Source organism: Mirounga angustirostris, unplaced genomic scaffold, assembly GCF_029215605.1.
Source record: "Mirounga angustirostris isolate CCGP_5_RB_7025 unplaced genomic scaffold, mMirAng1.0.hap1 SCAF_16, whole genome shotgun sequence".
In the NCBI taxonomy this organism is placed as follows: domain Eukaryota; kingdom Metazoa; phylum Chordata; class Mammalia; order Carnivora; family Phocidae; genus Mirounga; species Mirounga angustirostris.
In genome coordinates, this window is record NW_026991724.1 from 16,631,720 (window position 1) to 16,654,331 (window position 22,612).

Genomic DNA, 22,612 nt, shown 5'->3' on the forward strand with positions numbered 1-22,612 from the left:
GTATGTTAAAAAAAACCCAAAAAACTCACCTTTGAGGCAATGAGAGACTCAATGTCTTTTTACCCTTAGCTCAAAGGTAGCCATAAACAAAAAATATGTTTAACAAACTGAAAAAACAATTATATGGGACAAACCTTCTTATCCTGTCAGGCTAAGGGAGAAAAAAAGGCCAGGAAAAGATATAGAACACAACTTACAAAACATTAAACTTAAAATATGAATTTGTCTAAACCACTTTAGAATTTATTTTCTTCTTATAATTTTCTAACCTGAGACAAAGTAACTGTGAATCACAATTTTCCAAAATTTACAAATTGAAAGTCAACTGACTTTTATTTTAATGATACACAGAAGAAAGAGCACTATCCTGTATTGTGAAATACCTCTCCCTGAAAAATCCTGAACTTTTCCTAACAGTTTTTTAAATAAATGCTCAAACCTGAAATTATTAGGACACCATCTTGTTTCCTTTGTATACCATAGCCTAATTGCCCAAAACAAGATTTGTCAGTTTATTGGTTCATTCAGAATGGTCATGTCTAATCACCTGACACTTAGCACTCATTTAAATCTGTACTGAGAAGATGTACAAAAGCCAAAGAAGGAGCTTTTTAGATACCTAGGGTATCCAAGAATCACCTATGGTGGAAGACAAAATACACAGAGAACACAAAGTAACAAAACAAAGTATCAAGGAAAATAACTTCCTGCTGCTGAGAGAGAGAGAGAGAGAGAGAGAGAGAGTTCTCTTTTAATTCCTGGAAATGGAGAATTCAAGAGCCTTACCCCAAGACTCAAAGAAGTGATCTGAATCATCCTGATACAGACTCTGCAACCTGTATTTCTATTCAATCTTAAATACCAAAATTGGGGATATTGCTTTTTACTGTTTATCCCTAGCTATTTTAATTGATAAAAACTTTTTTACTCTCATTTTTTTTCAAAGATTTATTTGAGGGATACCTGGGTGGCTCAGTCAGTTAAGCATCTGCCTTCAGTCCAGGTCATGATCCCAGGGTCCTGGGTCGAGCCCCACATCCATCCCAGGGTCCTGGGATGAGCCCCAAATCCAGGTCCCCGCTCAGTGGGAGTCTGCTTCTCTCTCTCCTCCCAACTTGTTCTCTCTCTGTCTCTCTCCCTCAAATAAATAAAATCTTAAAAAACAAAGAACATGAAATCTCATTAAAAATATTTATTTATTTATTTATTTATTTGAGTGTGTGCGTACATGCGAGAGGGGCAGAGGGAGAGAATCTTCAAGCAGACTCCCTGCTGACTGCGGAGCTCACCACGGGGTTCAATCCCAAGATCCATGAGATCATGACCTGAGCAGAAACCAACAGTCAGATGTTCAACCAACTGAGCCACCTAGGAGCCCCTTTTTTACTCTTATTTTTATTAAATGTTATCCTCTGAATTTCTCAACTGAATTTTGTCTATGTTTAAGGATTTTAGCAATCCAAATGTGGATGTGCCACTAGGACAGATAAGCACATCCACATGTGGATCACTAATACGGTATTTTTCTCCCAGGACACACCATCCAGTCCCTTTATGAAGAGCTATGCTTACTACAATCCATTATCACTGCAAAATACAAATAGTCAAGTAGATGAACACAGTCCTACTAAAAAGGAAATAGGAAAAGGAGAGGTCCAACACACTGAGAAGGACCCTCCATATAATGCTCTGGTCTTTGTTCAAGAACGAGGTAGTGGTGAATATTCAAATAGTTCTTAATAGAAGAAGGGCTAGTATTTTTTCTCGACCAATTTCCCTCTAATTTGGCATTTCCAAAAGGATGGGTTCTCTTTTCTGGGCAATATTTAGGGTCCAACCTAAAATGATTTTTCCAAAAGAGTTTACTTCTCATAGTTCACTTTTTCTGTTTCATTTTGCTTATATAATAAAGGACAGCTAAATTTCACTTCTAAGTCTGCTTAGACTTGGGAAATTCCAAAATACAATTGGCTTCCATGCTGGTTGACAGCAGATGTTTCTGCAAAGGTCTAACAGGTTGAAGAAAGACTTCCTAGTATAAGTGTATAAGAAAACAAAACACATGTAAACTTAAGGGAAAACATACTTTTGGATTTATACACAAACAAGCAAACAAGTATGGTGAGAACACAATTACTCAGTTAACTATCTTTCAGTTCTAGTTTGCCTTCCTATTTTTAGAATTTGACACCATCTCCCTCCTGAAGCTTGCTACCACAAGCAGCCCATTATAATTCTATCAACTGAGTATAGGCAACCAACCCTGATTACAGACCTAATCATAAATTTTCTTCAGAGTAAGTTTGTTTTTATAATTAGAGGGAAATATTAAGCTTCTAGGTCAGTCACGGTATCCATCAAGTTTTTACTGGTAAAAGAACCAATCATTTTACAAAAATTATTATGCATTACCAAAGGACCTAATTTACACCTAAAACATTATTTTTTCGTAAAATCTACTTATGCACTTACTAATACATGTTTATCAGTAAACACAAACACTGGTCAAGATTAATTTACTAAACTGATTGATGTTCATATTCTCTTATTTATTCTCAAATTAAAACCTGAACTACAGCAGTAATCTAAGAAAATATTTTAAAATAGAAAGTATTTTCATAGTTAAGGACAAATAATAAATCAAATTAAAGAAAAGGAAATTAAGTACTTCAATTTTCACACAAAATAAATACTAAACTACTCAACAATGCCTCTTACCCAGGCCTCTGATAAATACAATTATACCTATATTTATTTATTTATTTATTTATTTAATTTTTTTTTTTTTTAAGATTTTATTTATGTATTTGACAGAGAGAGACAGCGAGAGAGGGAACACAAGCAGGGGGAGCGGGAGAGGGAGAAGCAGGCTTCCCACTGAGCAGGGAGCCCGATGCGGGGCTCGATCCCAGGATCCTGGGATCATGACCTGAGCCGACGTCAGTCGCTTAATGACTGAGCCACCCAGGCGCCCCACAATTATACCTATATTTAATCTAGCAGTTATCTAGGGTCCTCATTAACCTCTACTAATGTCTAATTAATAGTACAAATACAAAGAGAATACCTTTTTGAGACTTAGTAGGGTTTATAGTTTCCATAGCTACAGAAGTGTGTCTCACTTCACTAATGGCAGCTTTTCTTCTTCCTGGCTCTCTGCCACAATTCTGTGACATTTATTGGAAAACTGCAATCCATTTGCTACTATTAAATATAAACATTTGCTTTCCAGAAATCAACAAAATGAATCAACCATGCATATTAATAGTAAAAAAATTTTTTCGATCTAAATGATTGTGTCTACTTCATGAATTTTTCACAGTCATCTGTAGTCTAGACTGGCTCATCAAAATTCTGTTTTTGATCATTTAAGATATAGCACAATCAGTGATGTCTAGGTCATCCCATTCACATTTTAAGCTAAAGATTTTGGGTCCCATATAGAAAGCAAGAGAAATCCACATTTTACAAAAACAGGAGGAGGAAACCATAAATGATTTAAACAACTAAAATATACTCTGTTAAATGGGAAAAACAGTCTTTTTTCCATGTGCCACCACACAATTACTTCTGTCTCAGTAGCTTCACCAAAAAAGTTAGTATATCTCAAACTCTTAAAATTACTTTTTTCTACTTTTTTAACATAGATATTTTTGTGGTAAAATATATAACATAAAATTTACCACTGCTTTTTACAAAAAGATTTATTTATTTATTTTAGAGAGAGAGAAACAGAGACAGAGAGCCCATGTAAGTGTGAGCAGGTGGGAGGGCAAGAAGGAAAGGGAGAGGGAGAGAAGCAGACTCTCCACTGAGCATGGAGCCCAATGTGGGGCGTGATCCCATAACTGAGATCATAACCTGAGTGCAATCAAAAGTTGGACGTTTAACTGACTGAGCCACCCAGACGCCCCTTACCACTGCATTTTTTAAGTGTACAATTAAATGCTATTAAGTTCACTCACAATATTGTGCAACCATCACCACTACCCATTTCCAGAACTTTTTCATCATCACAAATATAAACTCTGTACCCATTAAACAATAACTCACCATTGTCCCCTCACCATAGTCCTTAGTGACCACTATTCTATTTTCTGTCTCTATTCTAGATACTTCATGAAATCATACAATATTTGTCCTTTTGTATCTGGCTTATTTCACTTAACACGTTTTCAAAATTCATCCACGCTGTAAGATGTACCAAAATTTCATTCCTTTTTAAGGGTGAATAATATTCCATTATCTGTACAATACCACACTTTATCCATTCATCTGTTGATGGACACTTTAGTATATTCACAAAGTTGTGCAACCATCATCACAATCAATTTTATAACATTTTTAGCACCCTTCCAAAAGAAACCCCAAATCCTTTAACTATCATCCCCTATCCTCAATTCCCACCCCTAGGAACCACTAATCTACCTTCTAACCTATAGATCTGGCTATTCTGTACATTTTCTATAAATGGAATCATACAATATGTGGTGTTTTGTGATTGGCTTCTTTCACTTAACGTGTTTTCAAGATTCATCCATGTCACAGCATGTATCAGTAATGTATTCCTTTTTATGCCAAATATTTTTCCATTAAATGGATACACGTTTTGTTTATCCATCCTTTGATCAGTTAATGGACATCTGGGTTGCTTCCACATTTTGGCTATTTAGAGTAATGCTGCTATGGACATTTGTGTACAAGTTTTTGTGTGTACAGATGTTTTCATTTCTGTTGGGTATACATCTAGAAGTGAGATACTGGATTATATGATAACTCTACATTTAATTTTTTGAGGAATTACCAGATTATTTTCTAAAGTGGCTGCAGCATTTTACATTTCCACAAGCAGTATATGAGGTGATTTGTCCACATCCTTGCCACATCTGTTATTATCTGTCTTTTTGATTATAGCTATCCTAGTGGATATAAAGTAGTATCTCATTGTGGTTTAAATTTGCATTTCCCTAATAACTAATGATGCTGAAAATCTTTTCATGTGTTTATTGGTATAGTATATATTTTTATTGTATCAGTGCTTTTATATTAAAACATTTATACATTTAGCAATATTTATGGAAAAGACAAAGTCAATATATTCTTAAATATAACTTAAACAAATGTTTAATAGCACAAACAGTATTCTATTAAATATAGAGGAATAATTGTTCCAATCGATAAAATGGGAGTAGACTCTCTTCATATTATGTTTGTTTATAGCCAATCACCTAAGTGTTCCTCTCATTTAAAGAACACATTTTTATTTAGATAGAATAAATTCCTGTGCTCAAAATATCAATCAGGTACAGGCATTATGGAAAACAGTACAATGGTTCTTCAAAAAATTAGAACAGAAATACCATGTGATCCAGAAATTTCATTTCTGGGTATTTATCCAAAGAAAATGAAATCACTACCTTGAAAAGATACCTGCACCCCCACATTCACTGAAACAATACAATACAATAGTCAAGACTGTAAACAACTTAAGTGTCCATCTATGGATGAGTGGCTAAAGGAAATGTCACACACACACACACACACACACACACACGTGCAAACAGGAATATTATTCAGCCATAAAAAAGAAGGAAATCCTGCCATATGTGACAACGTGAATGGAATTTGAGAACATTATACCAAGTGAAATAAGACAGAGAAAGACAAATACTGTATGATCTCACTTATACATGTTATCTAAAATAAAAGAAAATAATATAAAACAAAAACCGTGAACTCAGAGAACTACAGAAAACAGATTGATGGTTGCCAGAAGTGGCAGGTGGTGGGTGGAATAGGTAAAGGTAGTCAATGGTACAAAATTCCAGTTTATAAGATAAATAATTTCTAGGGATATGAGGTACAGCATAGTGACTATAGTTACCAGTACTGCATTGTACATATGAAAGTTACACTAAGAGAGTAAGGTTAAAAGTTCTCATCACAAGAAAAGAACTTGTAGGGGCGCCTGGGTGGCTCAGTTGGTTAAGCAACTGCCTTCGGCTCAGGTCATGATCCTGGAGTCCTGGGATCGAGTCCCGCATCGGGCTCCCTGCTCGGCAGGGAGTCTGCTTCTCCCTCTGACCCTCCCCACTCTCATGTGCTCTCTCTCATTCTCTCTCTCTCAAATAAATAAATAAAATCTTAAAAAAAAAAAAAAGAAAAGAACTTGTAACTGTGGAGACAGATGTTAAATAAACTTATTGTCATAATCATTCTCAATATACACATATATCAAATCATTATGCTATACACCTAAAACTAATACAATGTTATAGGTCAGTTATATCTCAATTAAAAAAAAAAAGAATATCATAGGAGTGAAATAGCCAAAAAACCCAAACAAACAAAAGTCTTCTGGATTTAAGAATCTCATAATGTAAAGATTAATACCTAGCAGAAAAAAAAAATGTTTAAAAAGTTTCCTTAACTCTTAACACAATTATTCCAAAGTAGTAGTATTATACCAACAAAATCAATAATACAAGTACAGTAGTCCCAAATTAGTGTTTTAGATGCTATATCACTCCTAGGACCCAGCAGAAATTAAAGGCTAAAAAAATTCCTAAGCAGTATTTCTGCACATGAAAGATATACACATAATATTTTTAAAAATCTGCCTATAAATAATATTGCTAAGTCTTACTTCTCCTTCACTTATATTTAAAGTGAACTTTGCGGGGCGCCTGGGTGGCTCAGTCGTTAAGCGTCTGCCTTCAGCTCAGGTCATGATCCCAGGGTCCTGGGATCGAGCCCCGCATCGGGCTCCCTGCTCCACGGGAAGCCTGTTCTCCCTCTCCCTCTGCCCCTGCTTGTGTTACCTCTCTCACTGTGTCTCTCTCTGTCAAATAAATAAAATCTTTAAAAAAAATAAAGTGAAGTTTGCTCCTAGAATATGACAATTAAAAATTACAAGATTAATTTAATAGTTGCTGAGGACCAGGGTTTGACAGAATTGATTTCACACATGCCCATATACATACCCCATTTCACTCTACTAAAATCCTAGGAAAACTGAGGCACCTGGGTGGTTCAGTCGGTTGAGTGCCCGACTCTTGGTTTCAGCTCAGGTCATGATCTCATGGTTGTGGGATGGAGCCCCACGTTGGGCTTCGTCCTCAGTGCAGTCTGCTTCACATTCATTCTCCCTCTCCCTACTCCTCTGCCCCTCCCCACTCACACGTTCTCTCTCTCTAAAATAAATAAATAAAATCTTTTAAAAAAAAAATCCCAGGAAATCCATGCCAATACGAGTTGAGAAAGCTAGGCTATGTAGAGCTGATACTGAATAAAAAGGTCTACTTCCAATTCTACAAAATCACCTCACTTTAACTGGTTATTCTGTTCTGTGCAGCACAGAATTTTAAAATAAAATAACCCTCCCAAACATACAAGAAAAAGTACTGTTGGGGAAAATTACATTTTCTGATAGACACCAGACATTTTCTATGCCATAAAATTAAGATCATATCTCTAGCTTTCTCCATTATCCATGATTGTCATCCTGTTATCTATTAATTTAACTAACCATTCTAGATTCTATTTTTTTCAGTTGTAATATGTAAAAGGTCCCCTAAGAAAACTTTTACTCACTATATATATTACATAGTCATACATTTTGCCCAACCCTGTTCCATTCAAGTGTCAAGAGAGCTTTCTTATTCGAGTATTCTAGGTTTAGAGAACAAATTTACCTCCATTTTCATCTTTATTATCTAAGTTTTTGTCTTTACAGATTAAATAGCTCCAATTCTATAAAGGCCTAGTTTTCCATATGCTGTAATTTTAATGCAATTGTTACTCCAATTAAAGCTTTTTACATGGTTGCATATAACTAGAACACAATCCTCTCAGGTTTCTAATATCATTCCTTCCTTCTTTCTGGATATGGTACTCATTCATTCAATATTTATCAAGTATCTTTCAGATTATAAAGCACTTGTGTCAGATGCTATGAAAATTCAAGGTATAGTTGTTGCCCTTGAGAAAATTACCACCCAGTACAACTTTTTAAACAAAACTGGACTTTACTATATGTTGTTTATGGTTTACTACAGCTTTAATTCTATGGCTGACTAATATTTTACAGTCAATTATTTTATCATGGTTTGAGTTTCTTTTTCTGAATAGATATAGAATCTAGTACTTCAATACTAAAGCTCTCCTAAGTTTTAAGAGACCATTCCTCAAATCATTTCCATAATTTTACTAACACTTAAAAACATGGTTAAAAAAATAAAATACTTAAAAATAAATGTTTAAAAAGATGTGTAAAACTTATACCATGAAAACTACAAAACACTGTTGAAAGAAATTACAGTGAGATCTAAATAAAAGGAAAGATATCCCATGTTTATTGACAGGTAGGTTTAATATTATTAAGATGGCAATATTCCACAAACAGTTCTCCTCAAAATAGATTCAATGCAATCCCTATTAAAATCACAGCTCACTTTTTACAGAAGTTGAGAAGCTAATCTTAAAATTCAAATGGGGGGGCACCTGGGTGGCTCAGTCAGTTAAGCGCCTGCCTTCAGCTCAGGTCGTGATCTCCAGGTCCTGGGATTTAGCCCCACTTCCGGTTCCCTGCTCAGTGGGAAGTCTGCTTTTCCCTCTCCCTCTGCCCTTCCTCCCTGCTCCTGTTCTCTCTCTCTCAAATAAATATATTTTAAAAAATTAAAATGGAGGGGCGCCTGGGTGGCTCAGATGGTTGAGCGTCTGCCTTCAGCTTGGGTCATGGTCTCCAGGTCCTGGGATTGAGCTCCACATCAGGCTCCCGGCTGGCTCAGCGGGGAGTCTGCTTCTCCCTCTCCCCCTGCCTGTGTGCTCTCTGTCTCTCTCTCAAATGAATAAATAAAATCTTTTAAAAAATTAAAATGGAAATTCAAGGGACTTTGAATAGCCAAAACAATCTTGTAAAGGACGAACAAAATTGGAAGACTCATCCTTCTCAATTTCAAAATTTATTTCAAAGTTACAGTAATCAAGACAGTATGGTACTGACATAAGGACAGACAGAAAGATGAACGGAAAAGAACTGAGACTCCAGAAACAAATTAAGTCAAAATGGATCAAAGATCAAACTGTAAGAACCAAAACTGTAACATTCTCAGAAGAAAACATAGGTGTAAATCTTTGTAACCCTAAGCTAGGCAAAAGTTCCTTAAATATGACACAAACCAAGAGTAACAACAACAAAAACAGATAAAAGTAGACTTAAAAAAAATTTAAAATGTTTGTGCATCGAAAGACACTATCAAGAAAGTGAAGGGATGCCTGGGTGGCTAAGTCATTTAAATGTCTGCCTTCCGCTGAGGTCATGATCTCGGGGTCCTGGGATTGAGCCCCACGCAGGACTCCCTGCTCAGTGGGGAGTCTGCTTCTCCCTCTCCCTCTGCCCCTCCCCCACCCATGCTTGCCCTCTCTTTCTAATTAAAAAAAAAAAAATCTTAAAAAAAAAGTGAAGGGCGCCTGGGTGGCTCAGTTGTTAAGCGACTGCCTTCGGCTCAGGTCATGATCCTGGAGTCCCGGGATCGAGTCCCACATCGGGCTCCTTGCTCAGCGGGGAGTCTGCTTCTCCCTCTGCCCTTCCCCCCTCTCATGCCCTCTCTCTCTAATAAATAAATAAATAAATAAATAAATCTTTAAAAAAAAGTGAAAAGACAACCCACAGAATGGGAGAAAATTTCTGCAAATCACTTGTCTGATAAAGGACTTGTATACATAATATATAAAGAACTCCTACAACTCAACAATAAGAAAACAAGTAATTCAATTTAAAAACGGGCAAAGCCTTGAGTAGACATTTTTCCAAGGAAGACATACTAATGGCCAATAAACACATGAAAAGATGCTCAATAGTATTAGTCATGAGAGAACTATAAATCAAAACCACAAGAGACTTCATACCCACTATGACATCTATAATCAAAAAGAGAAAATAACAAGTGTTCACAAGGATACGGAGAAATCAGAACCCTCATACACTGCTGCTGAAAATATAAAATGGTGCAGCCACTGTGGAAAGCAGTTTGGCAATTCCTCAAAAAGTTAAAAATAGAGTTACTGTATGACCTAGCAATTCCGCTCTTGGGTATATACCCAAAAGAAAAAAAAATCTGCACACATAAAAACTTATACACAAATGTTCATAGCAACATTGTTCATAATAGCTAAAATAACCCAAAAGTCCATGAACTAATGAATGGATGAAGAGTCAAAAATATTCTTCCATAAAAAGGAATGAATTACTGATACATGCTATAAAATGGATGAACCTTGAAAACAGTGCTAAGTGACACAAAGAAGTCACAAAAGACCACAGATGATTCCTTTTATATGAAAGGTCTAGAATAGACAAATCCAGAGACAAAAAGCAGAAGAGGGCTGCCAGGGGATGGAAAAGGGGGAATTGAGGAGTGAATGCTAATGAATAAAGTGTTTCTTTTTGGGGGAATGAAAATGTTCCAGAATTATATACTAGTGCTAGTTGTACAACATTTTGAATGCACTAAAGCCACTGAATTATACATTTTAAAATGGTTAAAATGACAAACTTTATGTTATATTATCTCAACTTAAAAAAAAAAAAGATAATCAGGAGCCAGGTCTTTAAGAATTTTACATCTTTATTAAAGGATTTTAAAGCAAGCAATATGATTAGATTTGTATTTTAAGAAGATAAATCCTGTACCACATTGTGCTATGAATGCCTACACCTTAGTATGTAAATTTAGCAACATCTGATTTGGGTGTTCAGAAGCTTATGCTAATAAACTCCTGGTTCCTTGCTACATTTTGGGTAAATATGTTTGTCAAGTAATTTATTTCTAGATACGAATTTTTATTTTATTTGTTTAACAAATATTTATATAGTGCTTACTGTGTGCCAAATACAAGTGCTTTAGAAATATTAACTCGGGGTGCCTGGGTGGCTCAGTCGTTAAGCATCTGCCTTCGGCTCAGGTCATGATCCCAGGGTCATGGGATCGAGCCCCACATCGGGCTCCCTGCTCAGCGGGAAGCCTGCTTCTCCCTCTCCCACTCCTCCTGCTTGTGTTTCCTCTCTCGCTGTCTATCTGTCAGATAAATAAATAAAATCTTAAAAAAAAAAAAAAGAAATATTAACTCATCTAATCTTCATAAGAAATCTGAGTCTATTATCCCCATTTTATAGAAGAACTGAGTCAACAGAAAGGTTAAGTAACTTGCCTAAAATGACACAGCTATTAAGTAATGCATGCTTCTGAAATTGGGTTTTTATTCACAAGCCTGATAAATATGTGGGAACTCTGATTTTTCTAATCATTATCTTTACCATTTTCTTTAGGATTTTAGTTATTTGTCAGAAAGAGCACAAGCAGGGGGAGTGGCAGGCAGGCAGAGGGATAAGCAGGCTCCCCACTGAGCAAGGAGCCCAAGGCAGGACTCAATCCCGGGACCCTGGGATCATGACTTGAGCTGAAGGCAGCCAATTAACCAACTGAGCCACCGAGATGTCCCTATCTTTACTATTTTTAATTCCCAAGAAAAGCACTTCTTCAAATTCAACTTCCAACTCTTCTGTTCATCTGTTCTCAATTAAGTATGCACTGAATTTTTTTCTGTGTAGCATTTCTAGTATTGATTCTATCCATTCTTATTAAGTTCACTGAAAAACATTTTCAGGGAAGTTATTTTTTAGTTTTTACTTACTATATTTTAACTATAAATGTGCCATTTGTATTTACTGTAATAGAGCAGTACGTTAGCTAACTAGTGACATTCTGTTCTTCAACTACTTCACTACCAGTTTAAAAACAAAAAAAGCAACAATGAGCTTATTAAAGGAATTAAGTAGTCATTTTATCCAAAGCATCTGTTATTCAGGTAAAAATAAAGTAAGAAAATGAAATGTTCTTCAAAAATAATTATAGGGGCGCCTGGGTGGCTTAGTCAGTTGAGTGTCTGCCTTCGGCTCAGGTCATGATCCCAGGGTCCTGGGATTGAGCCCCGCATCAGGCTCCCTGCTCTGTGGGGAGCCTGCTTCTCCCTCTCTCTCTGCCCCTCCCCCTGCTCGTGCTTACTCTCTCTTGCTCTTTCTCAAATAAATAAAATCTTTAATAATAATATTAGAAAATTCAAGCCATGTTTATATTTTGCACTCATTCACTCTACTTTAGCCTAATATTCTAGAGAATATGGTTTAACAATAAAAATTAAAAAGGATATAGAAAAAGTCAGAGTTCACAATACAATTTTATAAAAATTTACTCAAGTAGAATTTTAATTTATAATTTCTAAAGTCCTTATAACTGCCTATTACTTCGATGCTTATAAATTGAATATTTAACTTGTGAACATTAACTTATTATTATTAATTCACTTTACCGTAATATTTTTTCAAGTAAAATCTTCATTTCAGACTGAAACCCCAACAAGCAAGTTGCCACTTAAAAACTGGAAAAAAAGAGTACAAAATCTTTAAGACTTCTAATTACAACTTTATTGTGAAGAATAGTTACTTGTTAGCTTAAACCTATGTTTGGATGCTTCATCACTATTATACACTTTTTTTTTTTTTTAAGATTTTATTTATTTATTTGACAGAGAGAGAGACAGCGAGAGAGGGAACACAAGCAGGGGGAGCGGGAGAGGGAGAAGCAGGCTTCCCACTGAGCAAGGAGCCTGATTTGGGACTCGATCCCAGGAGCCTGGGATCATGACCCGAGCCGAAGGCAGATGCTTAACCGACTGAGCCACCCAGGTGCCCCACTTTTACACACTTTTAAACACAAGGCATTTTAGTGACTTACCTAAACAATTATAATGAAAACTTTAATTCAAACAAATACTTAAATTTGTGTAATCAGGCCCCCATCAACAAACATTTAATTGTTCCATTATGTTGCTAACAAAAGTATTTTAATGTCCAAGGTCCAAACTAGCAGTATGGTATATAGTAAAAATGATTACTGGACAAACTTGAATTTTATTCAGCATTAGTACTTACCATAGAGTTAAGCATAGGATAGTACTCACTTTATATGTGACAGAAAGCTCATATTCTGTTTTGACCTTTACACTAAATATACAGTACTACATACCTCCTATGTACTCTTCAACTATATAACCCTCTCAAGACCTAAACTACAAAGAAATTTTAAAGTTCTAAACTTCAATTTATAATTACCTAGTATAGTTGCAAGCTATATGCTTTGGTATAAGGTGCACAAAGTATTTTCCTATTAGCAAATAAAAGTTAAAAGTCAACCATATTAATTTCATTTTCTAATCTAGATTGAATTATGAAACCCTTTAAAATAGTTATCATTGTTTATTCACATACAATCTCTTCTACTGAGCTATAAACTCTATGTGGCCAGGATCCATGTGCAAATTCATTTTGAGTGAATGAATAAATATAAATATTATGAGTAAGTAACCTAAACTTGCACATAAACATGAAAAGTCATCCCTAGAAAACTACACTTGGCTACATTATAGAATATAGGAATGTATAACAGAATAAAAAAATCTCATTACTTTTAGGTCCTTTAGAAAACCAGTTTTCCGTTTTAGAACATCATGGTGGTTGAACAAACAAAAGTTAAAGAGAAAAGAGTATATATTGTATAAATCCATTTATATGAAATTCTAAAAAAGACAAAACTAATCTATTTTAAGGAAAAACAGGCAAGTAGTTGCCTGAGGGGCTACAGTGGACAGAACTGACTACAAAAGAACAAAAGGTAGTCTATCTAACAGGGTGACTGAAATGTTCTGTACGTTATCTATGGTGATTACACAAATGTATACACTTGTTAAAAATTCATGGAACACCCCAAATTGGTAAACCTCTGTACCTCTCTATATAGACTGTTTGTTATTTTAAAAAGGGGGGGGAGCGCACCTGGGTGGCTCAGTCGGTTAAGCCTCTGCCTTTGGCTCAGGTCATGATCCCGGGGTCCTGGAATCAAGCCCCGCGTTGGGCTCCTTGCTCAGCAGGAGTCTGCTTCTCCCTCTCCCTGTCTGCTGCTCTGCCTACTTGTGCACACACGCTTGCTCTCCCTCTCTCTCTCTGTCAAATAAATAAAATCCTTAAAAATAAAAATAAAAATAAGAAGGGAAAGAGAGAAAGGATACAAGAAGCAACCACAAAACCAACAAGCAAAATGTAGAAAGTACCATGAGAAAATGGAGACATGAGTAGAACAAGATTTTTAAAAAAGGGACAGTGCAAAGAACCAAAGCAAATTAATAGGGCCCTATGCAAAGTATCACTACTCATACAGACATTTTATAGTTTGGTCCTCTAACACTGTATCAGTTGTTCTTCCTCTTAACTCTTAGGTAAGCAAAACCGCTATTAATGTTTCTACTGAAGAAAAGGAATGCTTACACGATTTTCCACAGGGTCTCAAACCCAAACTAGAATTAAAATCCGTATCTTCTAATGCCTAACACAGAATTTTCAGGAAGTTCATTAACAATGACCCACCATAGCAAGAATAGAACTAACTCCTGAAGCTCTATTAGTACTATTTTTTCTGTTGCTCATCTCCTTTCAAATTTAGTTAGGCTCTGAAACACATCAGCAGAAATAAGGTGCAACGATTCCATGCTTCCATAAAACTAGTGCCAAAGAAATCATGAGTCCCATGGCATCCTCCATTTCTCAAGTCATTCTCCTTAGGTGATGGTCTGCTTACCCTTCCCCTACTCTTCAATTCCGAGTACCATCATCTGTCAAAACAGAGGTGGTTCAATCTTAAAGACACTCACCAAAGCAAGGCAATGATTTGCTAATTTTGAGTGTTAAAATATTCCCCCAAAGGATCATCATCATATTCTTTACTGATTTTTATGTGCGGCTTATAGTTTCTCTCTTACTTTATGGAAGCTGTTTAGATGAAGAATCCTACACAAAGCTCTCTTTTTACACCATCTGAACAGTGGTGTAATTTTAGTAGGGCCTAAAGTGTAAATAACAATTATGAAATGTTTATACTAAAGGGAGTCAGGATAAGCTCAATAATCTGTGGTAAAATACTGAAGTTTCAAATTCCAGCCTCCTTGATTAGCTATGTGACTTTGGGAAAATTAGTGAATCCCTCTATACCACAGTTTGCTCATTTATGAAATACGGATCCTGACACTATCTCAGAGGATTTTTCTGAGGACTAACGTGAAAAATATCTGTACAATTCTGGCACATATAAATTGCTCAAAAAATGTTTTTAATTACTAGCATTGAATTTATTATTCCTTTTTTACCAACACTGTTTCTTTTATTATGTTCTACAAATGTTATTTTAAGTAGATGTCTTAAAACTAAAACTAAAAAGAAAAGACACTAAACTAAAACTAAATTTATAAAGATAAGAGTAATCAACAACTTAGGTCACTCTTAGAAACTTTTCTGTTGTCTCACCTTCAAAAAAAGATACCAAAAAAAAAAAAAAAAAACAACCAATACCAAATTTACTAAAAGACTAATTGTAACATTTCTGGATGGGAAAAAAGTGAAAACATTTATGGCTGGCCAGCAGTAATTATCATCACCTATTTGTAAGTAAATATTAAAAAGAAAAGAGAAAAAATTTTATTTTTCAGTAGTTATTAAGAATAAGTAACTGAAAATGTCCACATAGCTTATCTTTCATTTCAAATCATCAAAAATATAGATTCTTTATCATAACACCAGATTTTATTTATATTTGGAAGCTAAAATCATTACCTGGAGTTAATCTATAAAGAAAATTTCTACATTTTCATTCAAGTACAGGTTTATAATTAGTGTATTATATATTTTGGTAGTTTTTTTAACCTTGATTTTTATTAAGACAACAGCAAATAAAAGACACATGAATCTGTTTTATGTAACTTGAAATAAAATGTTTGCAACAAGACAATAAAATAAGTTAATAAGCAACATTTCTATTGAAGAATGTCTTATACCTTAGAGCTAACAGGACTATCTTCTCTCACTACACAATCAGGCCCAAATGATGTCTCAGATTAATTTGATCTTTTATTTTTTTTCTAATTACCTATTATTCTTTATGGACAATATAATCTTTTTTTTTTTTTTTAAAGATTTTCTTTATTTATTTGACAGAGACACAGCGAGAGAGGGAACACAAGCAGGGGGAGTGGGAGAGGGAGAAGCAGGCTTCCCGTGGGGCAGGGAGCCCGATGTGGGGCTCGATCCCAGGACCCTGGGATCATGACCTGAGCTGAAGGCAGACGCCCAATGACTGAGCCACCCAGGCGCCCCTAATCTTTTTTTTTTTTTTTTTTAAGATTTTATTTATCTGAGAGAGAAGAGGGAGAGCGAGCATGAGCAGGGGGAGGGGCAGAAGGAGAAGCAGACTCCCCGCTGAGCAGGGAGCCCACCACCACAAGGCTCGATCCCAAGATTTTGACCTAAGCAGAAGATAGACGCCTACCTGACTGAGCCACCCACCCAACTGAGCCACCCAGGCGCTCCATGGACAATACAATGACAACTTTTTCTAATATAAAGTGGCTATTTTTAATATATAATATTAATTACAATAAGAAATGTTTTTCTATACTATCACTTCCAAGTTTTAGGGGACTCCTGGAATAATTACAGTAGTCAAGAGTGAGTTAAGAGCAAGCCAAGAACCATCTGATTAAATATGAATTTCTATCCTCTTACTGTAATAGGCAACAGAATTCTAGTACTGAATGGAAATAACAAAAACAGAGTTTAGAAAGAAACAAAAACAAATGGTAGGAAATCAGAGAAATGGATCCTAGAACCAAGAAGTGAGGATGAACTAGGTAGGTGTGACTTCTATAATGTTTGAACTTCATTTCCATAATTATTTCCATAATGACATTTTTAGTTTACTAGATAAGGATCTATAGATATTAATAGATACTAAACAAAAGAATCCAACAGATTATTTTTAATATTAAATATTTTCAAAAAATTCTTTCCATTAAGATACCTTCATACATTTCGTCATTTAAGAGTTAATGGCTTGGGGCGCCTCGGTGGCTCAGTTGGTTAAGCGACTGCCTTCAGCTCGGGTCATGATCCTGGAGTCCTGGGATCGAGTCCCGCATCGGGCTCCCTGCTCAGCAGGGAGTCTGCTTCTCCCTCTGGCCCTCCCCCTCTCATGTGCTCTCTCTCTCTCTCAAATAAATAAATAAAATCTTAAAAAAAAAAAAGAGTTAATGGCTTAACTACCTTACTAACATCAGCTTTAGGAAGAGAAATAAATCAGGCTCAATGGCAATTCAGAAATATTCCATAAAGTCAGTAAAACACTGTTACTATTTTTAGGATTTTCATTTGGTGAACTATAAAGTATAATTATACATAGTACCGTATCAAATAGTTTGACAGCGGTAAGAAAAAAAGTAGTTTATTGTCCCTAACTCATTATACTATTTCATATTTTCCTTAAAAATCTTCCAGTTTCAAATATTTAATATTAAGCCTGCCTCACATTGGTATTTAGCTCTTATTTAACCAGTTATTTAATTTAATCCATCATTTAATCTAACTCCTGCTTTTTAAAAAACATTTTAAAGTTTTAATCCATTGTTTTTATAATTCTGTTTTTTCCAATTTGTTATTTTTCCTGTTTTATCTGATTTTCTACCATCTTATCTTACATCTCTATATTTCCAGAATGACCTCTTACTCGTATTCATTTACTTTTAATTTTTATCTCAGTTTTTTATATGGCAAATAATATATGCCAAAACCAATATTTTTCAATACAGAAAGTGAAAGAAATGACAACTTTTTCTCTGTAGTTCAACTTTTTCTCTAGGCACTCCAAAGATTGCTAAGCCTTCAAATTTGAACACACTAAACTGTAAACCATTTTATTTTTTTCAATATATATAAACTATCTTCTTTAAAGAAGGCAGGGAAAATGCAAAAATAGAATCAAAAAGTAAAATCTTATAGGGCGCCTGGGTGGCTCAGTTGGTGAAGTGACTGCCTTCAGCTCAGGTCATGATCTCAGGGTCCTGGGATCGAGCCCCGCATCCGGCTCCCTACTCCGCGGGAAGCCTGCTTCTCCCTTTCTCACTCTCCCTGCTTGTGTTCCCTCTCTCGCTGTCTCTCTCTGTCAAATAAATAAATAAAATCTTTAAAAAAAAAAAGTAAAATCTTATATACATTTGTACAGGACTTTTTCTATGCGAAGGTTTTTTTTTTTTTTTTTTTTAAAGATTTTATTTATTTGACAGAGAGACACAGTGAGAGAGGGAACACAAGCAGGGGGAGTGGGAGAGGGAGAAGCAGGCTTCCCGCTGAGCAGGGAGCCCGATGCGGGGCTCGATCCCAGGACCCTGGGATCATGACCTGAGCCGAAGGCAGACACTTAACGACTGAGCCACCCAGGCGCCCCATGCGAGTTATTTTTAATATAATTGCAACAGTACCTCTTTTATTTACTCATTTCATTAAGAGTTTCACATGTAATTATCAGAAACATTATTTTATGGCTATGTATTATTGCATTAAATAACCAGACCCTTTTCCAACTGTCAGGCAATCACCACATTAAATAAAAAGGTAGTAGCAAAACTACATATGGTGACAGATGTTAATTAGACTTACTGTGGTGGTCACTTCCCAATATATACAAATAATTAATCATTACACTGTGAAACTGAAATAAATATAATGTTTTATGTCAACTATATCTCAATTAAAAAAATGAATTTCCTATTCTTTAAAAAAATACATATATATATATATATATATACATATATATATATATATAGTAGCAGGAAGGACCAGATTGATATGTAGGATAAAAGCAAACTTAACTGAATGGAACTATTTTTAAAGCTCAATAGCACTCAACTGCAAGTTTTCCAACCTTGTTTTCCTAAAGAGAGAACTTAAATTTGGAAAAAAAATGTTCTACCAAAAATTTAACAAATTATATATGATAGTAATTATATTCCCCTTACTCTGGGTTGAGTTTACTATTAAAAGGAAATCTAGACTACTGACAGAAAGTATGCATACATATTACTAGAAAATACTTATTATATAACACAGGGAGTCAGTACAGTATAATAATAGCTACGAGCACAGTCTACAGTGAGGCTACCTGTGTTGAAATCTTCGCTACAACTTATTTGCTGTGTGACTATGGGTAAGTTGCTGAACCTCCCCATGCCTTAGCACCCTCATCTGCAAAATGGGATAATAATAACCATCTCAAAGGGTTGTTAAGAGAATTCAGTGAGTTCATATTTATAAAGGTCTTGGCACACAGTAAATGCCATGTAAGTGGTTATTGTTTAGAATTTTTAATATAGCTAACATTTATTGAGCACTTAACTATGTGCTAGGTTAAATGCTTTGGACATGAATTTGCCTCAATCTTCACAGCAGCCCATGATGAAGATACTATGACTGTCCCCATTTAAAGATGAGAAAATTGAAGCACAAAAAGATTAAATGACTAAGACAAGGTCAAGCACAAATGTTGAAACAAGGATTTGAACCCAAGTCTGACGCATTACCTACAATTTTAACATAGATTACAAGGTACACACACTAGACATTAGAAGCAGTAGCCTCCAGCTGTACTTTATCTTAAAAAGAGGGCAGAGAGAGGACAGACTTTACTGAAATAAATTAGAATATGTATTTTCTGGAATAAAGTAGGGTATTTTAAAAATTAATAAAGATCACTATAATACTAAAGTATGTATATATGAAATAACATGATGTCTGATATTTGTTTTAAAATAATACAGCTTGGGGAAAGGGAGAGGATAAAAGAAAAAAGATCAGACATGCATTGATAATGGTTAAAAACTTGGTGATAGGCACATGGGGACTCATTATTTTATTCTCTCTACCTCTCTAAGTTCTTTAAAATGTCCATAATAAAAGGTTAAAATAGAAGTAGGGTGCACAGATTAAATACTTTCAATACACAAGCAAACAACTTTCTTATGATTCCCTGTATCAAAGACATAAAAGGATACTTGATATTTATACATTTTACAATGTATATGTAATCTATGAAACGATGGTCTCATTTCAAAAAACTGAGGATCTTCTCAGCCAAAATAAAAATCTAATAAAAGTATTTAAGCACATACATGTAAATATACATATTAAATGGCTGTCTGCATTTCCATCAACTTGTTAAAAATATTTGCTGGAATAATTAACACTTTTTTTTCATATCTTTCTCCTGCCTGATAATCTCTATGATTATGATACTCTCTGGTCTGTTGCCCAGAAAATGAATGGGTTTGTACAGATAAATATGAATCTACAACATGGTCACAAATTGAACAGTGTGAATAAAAAACAGAAATCTGCTTCACCAAGAAACACGTAAAATTCCTTGCCTCAAATTATAGTTGTTTTGTTTTTTTTTTAAGATTTTATTTATTTATTTGAGACAGAGAGAATGAGAAAGAGAGCCCATGAGAGGGGGGAGGGTCCGAGGGAGAAGCAGACTCCCCGCCGAGCAGGGAGCCCGATGCGGGGCTCGATCCCAGGACTCCAGGATCATGACCTGAGCCGAAGGCAGTCGCTTAACCAACAGAGCCACCCAGGCGCCCTATAGTTGATTTTTATACTAATGTATATCAATGGGCTTCTGATAAATATAAATATAATCAATAATTAAAGAACATTTTATATGCTCTAAATTATAGTTAAAACAAGGTAGCTGATACTAAAGGAAAAAACCAACATTTATTAAGCCAGACAATATTCTAGGCATTTTCATACACATTACCTCTGTAAATTTAAGAGATTATATACATTTTTATAGAAAGAATATTAAAGTTCAGAGAGGTGAAATTACCTGCCCAAGGCCACAGAGTTTATTAGCAACTAAATTGGTATTCAAACTCAAGCTCAATTACAAAACCCACTCTTCCCCCCACTATATCAGACTACCATATGGGAGGCAAACATCTAAACTCAAATCAAGCTTAAATATTTATGGCCTTTTTTAAGTGGACCACAAAATGTTTAAGTTACTGGTTACATATATATTTTACAGTGGCAGCTTGGCTTTGGGTAAAGAACTCCAGCTAAACACAAAAAGCACTATGTCTGCTCTTGTGTGACTCTTTTCCCCCAAGTCTCTTAATTTCAGCCTCAGGTTACTCATCTCTATAATGGGGAAATTAATATCCTTGCTGTCCAACTGCGGGATTACAAAATTCAAAGAGGATATGTAAAACCACTTCAAAAACTACAAAATACAGGGGCTCCTGGCTGGCTCAGTCAGAAAAGCATGTGACTCTTGATCTAGGGGATTGTGAGTTTGAGCCCCACATTTAGATTACTAAAAAAAATAAACTTTTTAAAAAATTATGTTAAAAACTCTACAAAACACAAAGAGTCTTTTTTTGTCTTAAAATGCTAAAAACAACAAAGTTTCTTTTTTTCAATATAAGGTTTTCTAAAGTAATTGTCAGCTGTTAAAATTCTACGCCTATTAACATTTCCAGAACTTTCTCAAACTTTTTTTCTAAGCATAGTTCAATCATCATCTCTATCACCTGGCTTTCCTTATCCTTAAAAATAATGCAACAGTGGGACCCTGGGTGGCTCAGTCGGTTATGCGTCTGCCTTCAGCTCAGGTCATGATCCCTAGGTCCTGGGATAGAGTCCCACATGGGGCTCCAGTCTCACATCGGGCTCCCTCCCTCTCCCTCTGCCTGAGGCTCCACCTGCTTGTGCTTTCTCTCTCTCTCACACAAATAAATAAAATCTTAAAAAAAAAAAGCAACAGTAACGATATCAATGCTTTTGTAATAAATAATTAACATGCTGTTTTGAAATGCTCAACATATAAAAGTTCTAAATTTTGAATTTTTAAACGAAATATGTGTTTGGTGTCACTCTTAGATATATTGATGATCATAATGTTTGAGCCTTTTCACATTGTTTATTTATAAAAAGCTAGGATTAAGATCTGGAATTCCAAAGTAGAACACCCAACATAATTTTTAGTAATTTTGTGGGGTTTTCTCAAGGCTTCTCAAAGCAGATACAATAAGCTAACAAGCACATCAAACACAGTAATAAAATCCACTGAAACATTCAGCTGCTCTAAAAGAAGGATCAGGCTCTTTAGGAGAAAACTACATTGTATGAGTTTGCAAAGTTTCACACTTTCTCATTTAAACTCCATTTCAGAGAAAGCCTTTGCATACTCACACAATATGCTTTAAAATGGCACTTTGCTGACCTTCCAATAGTCCAGCTCTATGAAAATTCTGTGATGGGTGTAACTTCAGAGAATCTGAAAAACACAAAAAGCATTAAGTACTTTTTATGCTGAATGACTTAAGAAAAAAAAAAAAAGCAAGGGTGGCATACATCTCTTACATAACTGCCATGTATTTTTAAGAACTAAAGCCCATATTTGTGAATATACTCTGCAAAAGAAGACTGAATTGCCTCTACATTGGTCTTTATGCTAAACTTCGATTTTCATAAAGCATTTGTTCCATGGAAAATTATCTGATGATTACTGCACAAATGGTGTTAATGTCTTGACTATTTTTAGTACCCAATTGTACCCCATTAGCCCTCTTCTAAGAATCATCTCTTGATACAATCTTTTTCTTCTGACACTCAAAA

The 22,612-nt window shown here is 35.2% G+C and overlaps 1 protein-coding gene across 7 annotated transcripts in view; it reads right to left on the reverse strand.

The window, feature by feature from the left end:
* NFAT5 (nuclear factor of activated T cells 5) overlaps positions 1 to 22,612 on the reverse strand; it is a 123,251-nt gene that overhangs the window by 98,862 nt on the left and 1,777 nt on the right. For 3 of the 7 annotated variants that reach the window (XM_064581531.1, XM_064581528.1, XM_064581527.1), the window contains exon 2: positions 22,218 to 22,271. The exons of 2 other annotated variants lie outside the window; for them this stretch is intronic. In XM_064581531.1, the coding sequence (XP_064437601.1) occupies positions 22,218 to 22,271 (54 nt within the window). 2 more of the 7 variants (XM_064581532.1, XM_064581533.1) reach the window with 2 other exon arrangements.